General features: G+C 33.4%; 1 protein-coding gene across 1 annotated transcript; it reads right to left on the reverse strand.

Annotated features, from left to right (window-relative positions):
• Positions 1-1,675: 1,675 nt before the first annotated feature.
• On the reverse strand, positions 1,676-11,995 carry LOC132551838 (sodium-coupled monocarboxylate transporter 1-like). Its single transcript, XM_060215983.1, has 15 exons — positions 11,648-11,995; positions 10,179-10,247; positions 9,795-9,846; positions 9,237-9,304; positions 8,314-8,394; positions 7,677-7,750; positions 6,474-6,611; positions 5,819-5,954; positions 5,339-5,427; positions 4,409-4,518; positions 4,079-4,149; positions 3,606-3,692; positions 3,026-3,374; positions 2,047-2,171; positions 1,676-1,756 (listed from the first exon to the last, which is right to left on the reverse strand). Exons 1-15 carry the CDS (start codon positions 11,993-11,995, stop codon positions 1,676-1,678), a joined length of 1,878 nt encoding a protein of 625 aa, XP_060071966.1.
• Positions 11,996-15,399: the final 3,404 nt, after the last annotated feature.

Genomic DNA, 15,399 nt, shown 5'->3' on the forward strand with positions numbered 1-15,399 from the left:
TCACGGCCGATATCCAGTATGTATCATTTTCATAGGCAGACACAGGTGCATCTTGGCCTGACGTTTTACCGAAGTTGCAAGTTTGGATTGATAAGTGTACTGTAGATTTTGGTGAACTATGGGAGTATGCATGTTCGAGTTTTTATTAGTTCTAAACGAGATAGTTGGGATGTTCCTTTATGTGTTGCCTTTCGTTTAGAAATTCATACTGTTCCGTTATTATCAATATTACAAGGTAAAGGTAGGTAGCTAACATATAAGTGTAGTAGGGAAACTGGAAACGCAGTTTTGTATTTGGCCTTATCGTGTAGCGCAGTAGTGAAATTCCTGCCTTTCATCCTGTCCAATGAGGTGATAATCCTCTTTGACATTTTCCCTTGGATAATTCAGAGCGTTTGACTATGTAACATAGGGAGAAGAGATTCCTGATTTGTTGATTGCACTCCCTACGCGTGGAGATTGGTGTTTATGAGATAGGTGAGAGGGCCGGAGCATTTGGCCACGAAAGAAGACACTATTATTAAATCAAATACAAAACAATGCGGTATTTAGTCTACACTCTATAGACAGACATCATGTACGTAATCTATTTGCAAATGTTAATTTTTTTTCGATATAGTGAGACGGTTCAGAATATTCATATTTTAAAATAATAAGATATAAAAAAAATTGCGATATCTATTTAATTATATGGCTTATACACTTTCTCGTGTTGATGTAGAATTTTCATCTTTTGATCATTCTCATAGCTTTCACAATTACGGCCCTTCTCAGGATGTGTCCGAGAAGAACGAAACAGCTGTATAACGCAGTTTAATTCAGTATGTGGCTCTATTGTCTCTAACCCTAAATTGTATCAAAGGCGTAATCAAAATCATAGAGATATAATTTTGTTTTAACGTTGTAGAAGGAGCCAGTTCCAATTCGAAATGTATATCATATAATGTCTATAGGTAGGAGTAAATGGAAATCATCACTACTCACGTGCTATTTTTCTGGTGTAATGAATGATGCGTCAGCGCATTTATTCTTTAAATGTATTTATAGCGGACCTCCACCAAGGCAAGCTAGTACGAACGTCATAGCTTTGGGTTGGGGACGATTTTGCTTCACCTTGCTTATACAAGATTTGTTGGGTCTATTTATATGATAAAATTTTAACAAATAACAAATGTCGTTTACTATAATAAATGGCCATATTAAATCTAGATCTAATTATCTAGTTTTGATTTCTAATGATCTGAAGGTTTCGCACGGTCAAGATCAGCTTTAATCTAAGTTAAACGTTGTTGAACAAAAAAAAAAAAGACCTACAGCTGACATTACCATATTTCCCGATCGGATCGCTTTTCATTTTGCACAAACTGGGTGATTACATACGAGAAGTTGAATTTCATGGTATGGTGACCAAAGGATCTGCTTTAAGAAAACGAGTTGATAAAATGAAATCAAATTTACGATAGGAGACTTTTATTTAAATATTTTCTCTACCATATGATAAGTATACTCTTTTCATTGAAACACACTGAAGAAAATATAAATATTTCTTTATGAATAATGCAGATAATATATAGCATTAAATATGAAGCTTCTACCACAGTAACATGTAAATACATAAGCCCATGCCGATTAGCGGATTTAGACATGCACAATAAACGAGGAATATTGATTCCCATTATTCTGGTTGTGATGGCAAATCAAACGGTGGCGTTCGTGAAACAATAGCTTGTTTTGGTATATGTTGATTTTGTGATTCCTGAAACAAACAAGGCAAAAGGATATGTCTAAAATGAAATTTGATATTATAGGTTCAAGTGTCTTATTATAGATAACAAAAACTATTGTAGACTGAAAGAGGGAAACTGAAGAATATTTAACACAATTAGAGTGGTGAAATTTTCCAACAAAATGGAGAATGCTTGTATTATTTAATTTTTTATAAAATACACGCGTGGAAATTTCGTTTACGTTTTGAATTCTGAACAGTGCAAAATCTAAAAACCTTACAATAAAAATAATCGTCTATACCATCTGACTGTCTCTCACCTTTTTAGGTAACAAAGTAATTTGGTAAGTTTCTATCATAGTTAATCTGTCAACTTCCAAACCCCAGAATCTCCGACAGCAAGGGAAGATTAAACTGCTGTCAACAACGTTTCCTCTATCGAAACCTGTGATAAGAAATAATCCTCTTAAAGTGGGCTAGTACATACGACACAAACAAATATTAGGTATAGCATTATGTTGGAAAATGAACATCAAACCAAATACGACAAATATATCTCTAGTCATTATAGCTATGTTTCTGAACAGTTATTATATTGGAATGAAACAAGAAACGATATTTGATGACAATAATATTTTCTTAATGTAAAATGTATATTATGTGGACTATGTAGAGATGTATGTAAACACTTAAAGTTTATTTTAAAAAATAATATTTACAATTTGAAATGAAATAAATGAATCTTGATGACTAAACATTAGTGCATGAATTTACAATGATAAGAAATATAAATAACCTGTAGCGCAGCTGACCAATACTCCGATTAAAATTGTCACTACAAAGCCGATGAAACCATACCATAAATAGGATATGTTGTAGATTGAAAATCTGTCGTAGAGGAGAACAGAAATTATGTCACCATTGTAGATAAAGCCACCTTTAATCAGTGTATAAGAGCAAATATACTGGAATCTTACGAGGACATGGTAGAATAAGGGGAGATAAGTTATAATCATTAACTACCTGCTTGTTTCACCCTCATTCAGCAACTGCTAATATAATTGTAACTTGTCCTTTTATGGGACGATTTTGTAAATAAACTTATACAATAAATTCAAAACTTCTCAAAAATCTTTTAAAATACAGACAATGTAGATTTATCTTTTTAGTCGGTTCCTTTGAGGAATCGGTAAAAAACTTGTTTGTCAATTCATTGCATTGAAGTCATTTTGTTCTTGAATTTTCATCCAAAATGAGAGATTCATATAAACAACAAAATTAACACAGATTATCACTCACCCAGGAGAAAGGCAGTAAAAGAATTAACAAAATCCAAAATTGACGTCTTTACAATAGAATAAAACTGAATATCAAGAACAAAGAATAAAAGGATCAACATCACATCAACATACATGGAAGGATCTACAAAATCTGATACTACATTGGTGACGTTAAGGTCTGTCATCATGGTTGTGTTGGTGTTGTTCCATATTTGGTAAGACAAGGGGTTAAATGTTGAGGAATCGTTAGCGAAACATCCGCTGGTTGTAATCGGCTCCAGACGAACTGGAGCACTGCCATATAACTGCGCACCTATAGCTATCCACATGTTTATCACCAAAGCTGATACACTTCCCACCAAGGCGCCCTGTGTTGAAATATATTTAACCAAATCAGAGTGTCAATAGTTGTTAATCTAAATCCTCAAATGTTCATTCAGGCTCGAATAAATGATAGGCGATTATTAATTCATATATTCAGCCAATGCATTTACCGATGGATAAATGGCTCTACTCGTGTTCAACCTTTTTTAAATATGTTAATGGTCTTCATTCAATTTTATAGCATTTATTCTGTGATAAAAATCACACATAATCACCAGCCAGTTTGCGTTGGGAAATAGACCTCCAAGGAAGAACAACCCGCCCATTGGTCCACCGCAGGCCCCAAAAATCGCGAGTGTAATCTATAAACAGTAAATGCAATCATGACGAACTGTACCGTAAATTCATCGCTAAATTATAAAAACAATATCAAATTAACAAAAACTATATTATCGATTTTTGTTATTAATACTTGTTGGGTTAAGATATTCGGTTGATTTGTATTAAACTTTTATATAATGTTCTGCTTGATAAGAGTGGACCAAACTATATACCTAGAGATTAGCTGGTGGTCATTTCTATAACATGCCGCCTTTTTGTAACTAATTAACCTCCTTATGAATTGGATGGATACGATTTGACACAGTTGTCCAATTAGGTATGTATATAATGTACATATTTATACATGTATAGCTTAACTGCGAACTGAGAACTGCTATGGTAAACTTGTGATAATTAGGACACTAACCTGTGTGATAGGACCTGATACATACTGCAATGTATAGGCAATACCAATTGCGAAGACACCATAAATAAGAACTGAAAATTATAAATATATATATAAGAATGAATCTGTAATTACTATCACCTACTTAAGATAGGAACACACCATCTCCTAGATGTCGAAAAATAAGATATTCATTTAACATCAAAGACACAACAGATTGAACTGAGAGGACACTTGATTTAAGAGAGGATGAGAAATGGACTAATAGATGACAAGCAGACAGCTTTTTTTATAATAACAACTTATGTTGTGCATTACATTATCATTTTGAAATAACATTTAACTTTGTACCTGTCAATTTAGCTATCTTTGCCAAAGATATTTTTGATGATCTAAAGGAGCGTGGCAAGACATCCTCGACTGTATTAGCTGCTAGTGCGTTTAGTCCTGACGATAATGTGCTACAAAGAATTTCTATATCACATTAATAACATTTTTCTCTTTATGGCAACACATTTTGAAAATTTACATTATGTATAACCGAAAGCATTAGCGAAAAATACATTATTTTACAACAACGATGATCTTATCACTGCAGTTGAACTGTTTAGTAATGTATTAAAACCGAGAACCTGTTGAATTGAAGCATTCGCATTCGACATATCATGATTTTTTTTCCGGTTGTTATAAGAAATGAGCAAAATATGATGAATTTCGCTACCGCTATTGATGGAATATTTTCAGAAACTCAATGCTGTTATGACCTCATGAATATTGAATAAATAAAAATCAATTCTTAAATAAACTTAATCAAATGTACCAAGGTTTCAATCGACCAGTTTGATATAGGGGTAGCAACAAGAATGGTATGTTAAGACAATCAACTTTCACATTACAATTTTCACCTTGACATTGAAAATGTTGAAGGTAATAGGTATATAACTATTGTATTTTTACAACCAACCTCTATTCTTAATGTGTAGTTTTTCGTTATTGTTATTTTATGAGTTGAAAGACTTATCGTTAATGGTATCAGTGTTACCAAATCAACATATGACACTCGGTGTTTTGACATGATATTCTCTTGTATATAAAAAGTGTGTTTTAATGATACACATAACCTGAAAGAAAACATGTATAGTAAAGGAAAAATGCTAGTTAAGTCTTGTCTCCTAATTCAAAATTCGACGAAGTACGACGCCTTGTATAACAGTGGATTGATAATTGAGACGTTTCTTACTGACGTTAAAAAGATTAGAAGTATCGAGGAAATGGTCATACCTTAGGGATCCACTGAACAGACAGGAGACGTAAACACCTGACATCCCGGGCAGGGTCCGTAAAACATCAAACACGAAATATGGCGTCATCTATACAGACAATAAGAAATTATCAATGGAGAAATGAAGCTTATTAACATTTCCTCTACAGCAAAACACAAATGCACTCGTAAGAAACAATGCAAACAATGGAGTGATACAGTTACTGTTCACGAGTATCTATTGCGATATCATAACAAAAGTGTGGTGTGGCGCTTTCGCCGTGTCTACAGCATTTTAGCATTTGTACTTCTTTTGAAAAACTGCTTTACGTTTAGTACCGATGTGTTCCACTAAAAGCGTTGTAAAAAAACTACAAAAGACACACAAGGTTACAGTTTTGGAAGTTAGATATTTACAAATCAAAGTCTTAAATTCTTTTATTTCTGCTTTGGTTTGCTTTGTCATCCACCAATCATATATAGAAGTGTTGTATTCTTACCTGATTCATAGAAGTCACAAAGCCAGCTTCAAAAGGACCACAGTTCGACATCCGGTAGTATGTATACATTAACGATCCCATGAACATTAGCACAATGTTATAGATTAGAATTATCGGAAGCATGAGGAAAAAGGCACTGTAAGAAATAATGCAACAATTTTCTGAATCAATTGAAACACTTATAACCCAAAACTCTAATATATCAATGGAAAGAACAATTAACCAATCAGAAAGTCTCGTGTATTTGTTTGTTAATTATATAGCAAACATGTGTATATGAACGAAGACTTTAGAAATGAGATTGGCGTTTAGAGAAAAGAAGAGTATTAAACGGCATGACAAACTTTTAAGCATGATTTTCATTACCTTATTGTTTGAAACGTCCAACATTACCGAGTAAAAAGTTCTGTCTCTATACAATGGACATCTCTCTAAAAAGGACAGTTTTGACTATTTTGATTTCAGTGATGAACATTCATTTGTCTAAACTAATAAATTTTACTGCGTATTATTTCCTATACATGTGTTTTCGGCCTTCTCAGACAAGGCGTTAGAGAATAAGTCATATATCTCCTGATTCCTATGTATAGTATGAAATGTAACCATATCAAGTTTATCATGTGATCAAATGAAGTGAGTAAAATCTGAAAATTACTTTTGGGCGGCTTTTATTGATCTGAGTGAAGAAATCCTTTGTATGCTTGCTTGACTGCACCAACTCGGAAGCCAAGTAAATATAAGTCCTATGAGACAACCCCACACTGTATGACGGACGCTGGGGTCGGGGCTTATGCTGTCAAATATAGAAATATCAAAATGTGTTGGCTGCACAAAAAATCGAAATCAGCATATAAGGAAATTTATAGTCATATATATAGTATATCAGGCCATGAACGTCGCTCTAGTCAGGCGTATGAATACACATTAGGTGGCCAATGTGAGACGTTCATCAAAACGTAATCCTGCTAGATATAAATGCATTCGCCTATATATCATTACTACGCAAAATTGTAGAATATGAGACTGTATAATACAATTTCCTGTGATCTGGTTGGTGTTGAAATGATTAATTCTTGATGTTTTGTAGGTAACGACCGCCGGGCACTTTCACTTCGGTAGCAATATACAGTGTACCGAAGTTGTTGGACTCTAGTAAGACTTTCACGGGAAAAAAACCCATTTAAAAAGCTAGCAAATTGTAACAGAACCATATTACTGTCGAGCATGTCATTTTGAGACAAAATCATTATTAATGTAATAAAATACTGGAGTGCCGAATTTGTCAACTTCGTCTACTGCAGTAGACGCTATCTGACAGTCAAAATTACAAATTTAGAATCCGTTACAAACAAAATGTTGTCACTTATTGAGAGGGTTAACTTCCATCTATAATTTCCTTGGTTATTTTAATCCACTAAATCCACTCTACGACACGAAAACACGAAAATATTGCCCGAAGAAACAGCAGACACTTCGTTCTGTGAAATCTGACTGAGAGCCGCATCACTTTTAAATGAAATATCAATGCGAATGAACGAACCCATGAAAGTAATGTATTTACATGGATAGTCTCCTGTTATAATTTTCATTTATAAGACACAATTATTAGGTATAAACACTGAAATCGTTGTATTTATTTTATGGTAAGGAAGCAGTCACAACAACAAAACTATTTATATAAGATATTACAACCTTATACATGAATAATTGTTATACATCATAGCAAATTTAACATCCATAGTTTTGTACTGGTTCTCTCTTTTCCTGTATTTCAGCATTCTATTACACGGGTTTTTCATGAAATCATAACTTTCGTAAAACCATTTATAATCCTGTAGAAATAATTTGGTATACTCACTCATTAAACTGAAGGCGGTTACCTCCCTCTAATTGAGTCTTTAGTTCATCTCCGGTGCCGACCAATATTAAACCCTGAAGAATGTGAAAGAATTGTGATATACTATCCTTTTAGATGATAGGGTAGTGTGTGATCCCAGTTATACTGAAACACTGACAGCATGGATAAAACTACATCACTAATGGAGAAACATTATCATTAAACATTACTACATGACGTTAGACAGTCACATACTAACAGCAAATTTTCCGGATTAAGAATAAAACGGATGGCGAAAAATGGAGAGGCGTCCCATTACAATTTTTTTTTTCATTATGATTTTACGATAGCCTTATAAATGAGCCAGTTTGTAAATTTTAGATAAAAATAATTTCAGGTACCACAAAGGTAAGTTGAGCATTGATTCACTACCAAATCTTTGGCGTCAAGATTACGAATCAAGCAATTTGTAGGAAAATAGATTGGAGAGACAAACAGGTATTCGTTGTAAATCACACTCCAACAATGACCATATTGTTAAATTAACCAAACTTACCTTTTGTAAGAGGAAACTAGAGAACAAACCATATCTAGAAGTTTTCAAACTTTTGTTCTGAAATATCGACAAGAGAGTTACAATTTAGCAGTATATGCCTACCTTGATTATAACAGCCGTGATCCCTGTGAATAACATAAGGAACTGGAAAACATCGGTCCATACCACACTTTTAATACCACCCTGAAAAATAAGGAGGGGGTATACTGATAAGTAGAAATATATTTCAACTATATAATAGTTTACTATTACTCATCAACTAAGACTAAAACGTTATTGTTTGATATAAAAAAAAATGTACATAGCAAGATGGCGGATAAAACAGAGTATATAAATGGTAACAAAATAGGAAAATAAAGGATACTTAGTATAGTTAATATCTGACATTTTTTTTCATAAAATATAGTTGTGGTAACTCACAACGCACCAAAAGCTTCGTGTTTACATCGTCCGCGCAAAGTGCGCTCATTGGGCGCACAGCATCCGCACACACGAACAATGAGATTTTAGATGATTCATTTTCGAGACAAACAGAGACGTTCATTTCATGTTACATATGCAATATATATATAATGAGTGTCTGTATGCTAATGATGGTCACGTGTAGCACTTTGTAAACGAAAGACATTGAATTTCGAGTTTATGGAACAATTCAGTCTGTATCTGATAAATCTACACCTGTCTAACAGACACATTAATGGCGTGATTAGGAACTATACTTAGTTGTTAGAAATAAATCCTATCCCACACTTATCTATAAATCATTTCTAAATTTACATCAACCACGATAGAATCGTACATCTGTGCTATAGAACCGCACAAAGTACAGACGGATATGCGATAGCTTACATGTATTTCGTCAAGGTTTCATGCCGTACCCACATCATGCAACACATTAAGATTATAGTGACAAAACTGACTTACAAAATACAGAAGACAATATGAACTCTTTTTAGGATCGGAAAAAGGAGAAGTAAAATAAAAGCATAGCAATGATTTTAATTAATTACATAGCAATATCTTACAATTGATGTGTAGAATGTTCCTATAGCCCCAATAACAACAACTGACACCCACAGCGGAAACCCTGCCACTAAAAAGGAAAATCATTTGTCAATGTCTTTAAACATGTTTGTCGTTCAATTTTGAGGAGACGATGCATTTACTTAATAAAGAGACGTAGCATCCAATAACGAGCTACATAATCTTGGTTTAAAGGATCGCAATTATCATTTGAGAAAATTTGTACGTCAATTATAAACATCAAAATTCATTAGCAATATTTAATTCATAATAAAAGTGATGACATGCCGCGACTGTGAATGAGGGCATAAAATATCTTGAGAAATAATGTAACCATTTCGTGGTCAAGCAAACATCACTTTGAATTCAGCATAACAACGAATATGTAGAATAGTGAGTACTGCCTCCAGCAATCGTTTACAACAAGCAACATTCGATGTTATCTAGGTAAGTAAACATATCTGCATTTCCACATAATATGACATCATTGGTATAAAAATAAAGGTAAGTGATATCTTGTTTTTGTTGATAGTATTTAAAGTGCATCGCGATGATGTTACCTGTTTGAAGTGCTAGAGCGGGTGCGTATAACGTCACTCCCATATAGGCAATCTGAAATGTAATTGGTTCAAATATCACATGATTTCATTATATATCTAATCCAAATGAACATATATTGGCCGAATTAACTGAGGACCACGACTCACACATTACGATAATCAAAATCATCCACAGTAAAATCGTGAAGCTAATTTGACAGTCATAAAATGGCCATTTCTATGTTTTAGTAATTCAACACATTGCTGATTCACAAAAGGCTCATTAAAATTATGAACTTTCAAAAATAAACATATAATAGATTTGTTAGTAATTTTGGAAATACAGTCTGATCAATAACATGAAAACAATAACAAACTGTGAATAAAACGTGTTTTATTTCTTACCGTTTGCAACATCCCAATCAGCGTACCGAGAAGCCTGACTGCTTTAGAGCGGAAACGCAACTGCAAGTACTGAATATTTCATAATGATCAAGATCTGGCTTATTATAAAACAGTAACTTTCGAAACATCGGTTGTACATTCGTTAATTTGACCAGTAAACAATGCTGCCTTGAAGAAATATAATAAAACATCGTTAATGCCATTTTAACAGCAATAATGATATCAGCAGTTACTATTGTCGAAATCTTATCTTCTTATTTACAAGTTGATGAAATGAAATATGCATGCATGCTTTGAAATCTACATTTCCTATCATTTCAGGAAATAAGATATCACTTCCTAATATGGTATTTCTAATAATGTATAATCAGCGACGACATATCATTAGAGTTTGCATCACCAAACAGAAACTGTCCTTTACACTAACTTCATATGTGATTAATGTTGTACAGCGCGTTTTGTGAACCGATGTCAAAGTAAGTATATGAAAGATGATTTCACTCCACTGTACAATAAAGACAATACATATTGTTTACTTGTTAGATATATTTATTACAGGCGAATCTAAAGGTTAAGATTTGGAGACTAGTTATGTTCACAAGGTAATCGTGCCAGAACAAAAATGGGCTAAAATTTAGTTAGAGAGGTAGTAAACGGAAACACGTATCCTTTTGTTTGTCTCTCTCTAGTCTGTCAAATAATTGATTGATTTATATATCAGCTTTTTCATGTTCCCTATCTGATTGTCAATGCATTTACATAAGTGTAGCAACTCTTCAAGGAAATTTTCGTCTTCAGCTTGTGAACTTCAGAGTAACCTCCCTTGCTGTTTCTTAGACGATCAGAACTTAAACCGTATATGTTTGCATATATAAATTAATTCATATTAAATGAAAATACATTTAAGATCCCATATGAAAGTAAATTCATATTCAACCTAATACCCTATTCTGAGTTACCTTACCAGTATAAACAACTACATGAGTACACATAACTTCAATGAATGAATTAGCAACTGTAATACATTCTAGGCACGTACCAGTATCTCAATACTCGTCAAATTAGGCAAGATAGGCTAGCGGTAGGATATTGTAAACATCCAATTTGTAAGCAGTACCTTCTAGTTTCTTAATTATCTCTTATCTACACTATCATGTATTCTTCATATTTAAGTTTACACGAGAATATATATATATACCGATATTATACAGCACGATTTCCGTACGTATTAACTCAAAGAAATAAGAGGATGTTATTCCATTGCATAAAATTCATTTCATGCCCCCCCCCCCACACACACACACACTCTCTCTCTCTCTCTCTCTCTCTCTCTCTCTCTCTCTCTCACACACACACACACACACACACACACACACACACACGCACGCACGCATGCACGCACACAAGAAAAAAATATAACAACATAACCAAAACAACAACAACTAAATTGAGTAATCAAAAACAAAAACCTCATATGTGCTAGTGAGTTTCAACGGGTAAAGCATCGGAACAATGGTTATTCCTGATATCCAAACAGAAAATAGAAAGCCAATCGTAGAGTACATAAACATTGTCCCGTAGATGTAGATTTCAGCAGGAATTCCCATCAATGAAATAGCAGAAGCAAAAGTAACAAACAGTGACATCGAAACGGGTACCAAAAGTAATTTCCGGTTTCCAAACAAATAGTTTTCAAGTGTTTTTTGTTTGTCAGTCCTGTACCCATAGAATATTCCGATCCCCATGCAAACGCAGAGAAACAGTCCCAGAACGACGTAATCGGCAATATGAGGACTAGGAATTGGCTGAAACTCCATTTTAGGAATCAATACAAACGGTCACACAAGGCCACAGATATATGCTGACTTGTTGCTAACAACAATGAGTGAGGTATGAGACTATAGACATATAGAATATACACTGACCGTGATTTTGAATTTATTTGTTTTCTTTTAAGGTCAGGATTTGTCCTTCTTGAATGACGCTAAATTGATGCTGGTTACTTGGTAACCTGATTTTCTGAAGTCATATTAAGTCATATTATCAAACCTGTGTGCATATTCTTTTTTGATGTGCACAATCTGCAACTTTACTTACATTTGATTTATTATATACCTTGGTGTTAATCTGTCATGACAAAAGCTATTTGAAAACACAACAAAATTTACAAACGATCTAATGACATGTTTACGATATGTTCAGACACGTTTAACATTACAAATTCAAAGTGTTTAAAACATTATTTTAAATGGATCATAACTGAATTCTTATCGTAACTTAGCCAGAACATTTTGAAACTGAAGGTATGTACTAGCTGTAAATTATGCTAATTCTATATTGAAATTGAGAGCAAGGACAAAGAAGTCAGGTTTGTGTGTGATATCAATTTAGGCCGCGCGAACACATAGTAGTACACGGATGATTTATATGTGAAGCCCGGGTAAGATTCTTTGATAGAAACACTCCGGTATATGACCGACTGAATGTGATAAGTGATCATCATTTTGGGATGGTCGTTGACGCAGTAGTATTGCGCTTGCCTTCACCTAGCCGTCCTGGGTTCAATTCCTGTAAAAAGGTTTTGGGGTTATTTGCCCTACCACGTAGGTTTTTCCTTCGGGTATTCCGATAAATTATTTGTTTCGGTGAACTGACTACATTGCGTCGTATTTTCGCTGTTTAAAGTAATGGTTCTGATGTTAATAATAAAGTATTTAGCAATTTGGTTTTCAAAATTTATTCCTTTTCAATGTTTTTAACGAGAGTCTTACACTATTTCAATATTAGTAAATATATAAACACAATGTTACCATGGTAGTCTCATATACCAGTAATTGTCTTTGACATTCAAATGCTTATAAAGCAAGTTATTTCTACCATGACTCTGATATCTTTCCGTTTCTACTCCTGGTCTATTTGTCTCCCTTTGAAACACTCTTTGTTATTTTTGTTCATAACTTCTAATCGCTTGCTATGTTTAGCATATATGTATAATGCATGCATGCATTCATTTCTAGATTATATGGTTTCATTTATTTACAACGACAGTGATTTCCTGTAAAACTGTACACTTGTATAGATGTATAATATCAAAAGAACAACACTACAACAAAATGCTGATAATATTACCTGTTTGAAACATCAGGTACAGCTTCTTGAAACTAGGGCTCTTGACTTTTGTGACACTTTAAGTTTTCGATTTATTAACTCGAAAAACATTGAAACACGGCTTACCGATGCGTCTATATCTAAATAAACTTCATGAACTATTGTGCCTGTGACCTTTTTTCACTGTCGGGTTTTTTTTTTTTTTTTTTTTTCTTTTCTTTTTACATATTTCTGAAATCAAAGACGATCTTTAATAACGAAATAATACAAATTCAACGCATTATATCTTGTTTTGTGTCTGGGTTAATATTATGTAATCAATGACTTAAGATAAGAAACTTAAACATATATATATTTGTGTAGGTATAACGGTTTTGTCAGCATTGTGAAAATTGGAAAAAAAAACTTTCAACAATACCTTTCGTTTCTGAACTTGCGTAATTTTTTCTAGACTTTGAAAATTGTTTGTAATTTAGAACGCTAGAAACTGTATATTGTTTACTAAGGAAGAATAAAGATGATTATTATATTTGAAACATGAATTAATACTTAGTAGATTGCAGACATAAATACCTGGATGGTTGGAATATGAAACATTTTGTTTTTGTGTGCGAGATCGTATGGAATCGGGGGGAGGTGGGTGCCCAATACAATACTGCTACTGGAATCTTTACATGTACACAGGAGTTCATGGGTTTTTTCTTGGTCGTTATCAGTAGCAGATCGCAGAACCAAGCATTTATAAGCAATTGAACGACTTTATCAATAACATAACATTTGAATTATAAATTTAAGTAATTTAGGTTTTTATGACACATTTGATCGATTCTACGTCAGCTTGTGGCCCAGAGCCGACCACAACTCCGAATACTGAAGACCTTGAAAATCTTCTCACACTCATGTATAATAGCAACTATATAGACATTCAGAGAAGAAATATGTCAAAATCACTGAAAAAACTCTTAGATATTACCCAACTACAATGACTCTTTATAAATAAAATGAAGTGATATTGAGTTAACTCTTACTAAATATGAAATACAAAGACTGTTTTAAATATTACCATTTTACAAAAATAGAAGAGATAGCAGAGAAATTAGCCATTTCGTATAACTACTTATATTCAATTTCTTCTGATTGTCATCTGACAAACTACCGTAACAAACCATTACACATACACAAAACTTTACAGAATGACATCTTGGGTTACCGACGATTTAATATATTTTATAGATATTTTTTCGTCCGGAGATGAAAGGAGAGGGCTTTCAAAATAAAAACCAAGAACATTGTAACAGGTCAATATAATCATAATTCAATCTCAAATTGAATAAAGCTAGTTGGAAATAGTAACAAAAGAAAAAAAACTACTAGAAGACCAGGTGCTCCAAAGAGTAAGCGTCTTTTGCTTCATAGCCGAAACCCGCCATGTAAACCTTGGACAATCCAAGTACGTTATTTCAGGTTCTTGAATTAGAACAAGGTGTACAACATGGAAACCAACAGGTCAAACATACTGATTTAATTGGTTCTAATTTGATGTGCGTGCCGGTCTAGTCGGTTTAAAGTAGCTAAGTAGATATGATTGTGCCAACAATGAAAAAGAAATATCACCCTACCAGTGTTCTTGATCCTGGCGTTGTATTTCTTTCTTGATTTTTACTTTCACATCCCACCCTATGCTGATGTACCGTAAAATAATTCATTTTCGTGAACAAATTCATCTGCCCACTATCTAATAAACCATTTGAATAGTATAAGTGGATTTAGCTTTTTTTTTTTTTTTTTTGTTTTTTTAATGTCTTTTGAAAAAGCAAATTTTCTGAATGTAGGATTCTAATTTGTCAAAAATAAAAACATGCCACGACATGAAGCTTTTACAGACCTATATGTCAAATATTGCTAAAACATACTCATATGAGTTAAACACATCTTGAGGACATATACCAGCGTTGTTTAAGTATCCTAACGTATGTTGTGTTTTCCATTTTTGATATTAACATCTAAGAAGGTTACAGCTGCTGCATACAATTTATCCTTTATTGTTGCATCATAATTTCCCGTCAACACCTAAAACACCATATGTGGCAACGTCATAATGTGCCCAAATAAA

Source organism: Ylistrum balloti, unplaced genomic scaffold (assembly GCF_031769215.1).
Source record: "Ylistrum balloti isolate Yb309-2 unplaced genomic scaffold, AGI_CSIRO_Ybal_v1 Utg370220, whole genome shotgun sequence".
Classification (NCBI taxonomy): domain Eukaryota; kingdom Metazoa; phylum Mollusca; class Bivalvia; order Pectinida; family Pectinidae; genus Ylistrum; species Ylistrum balloti.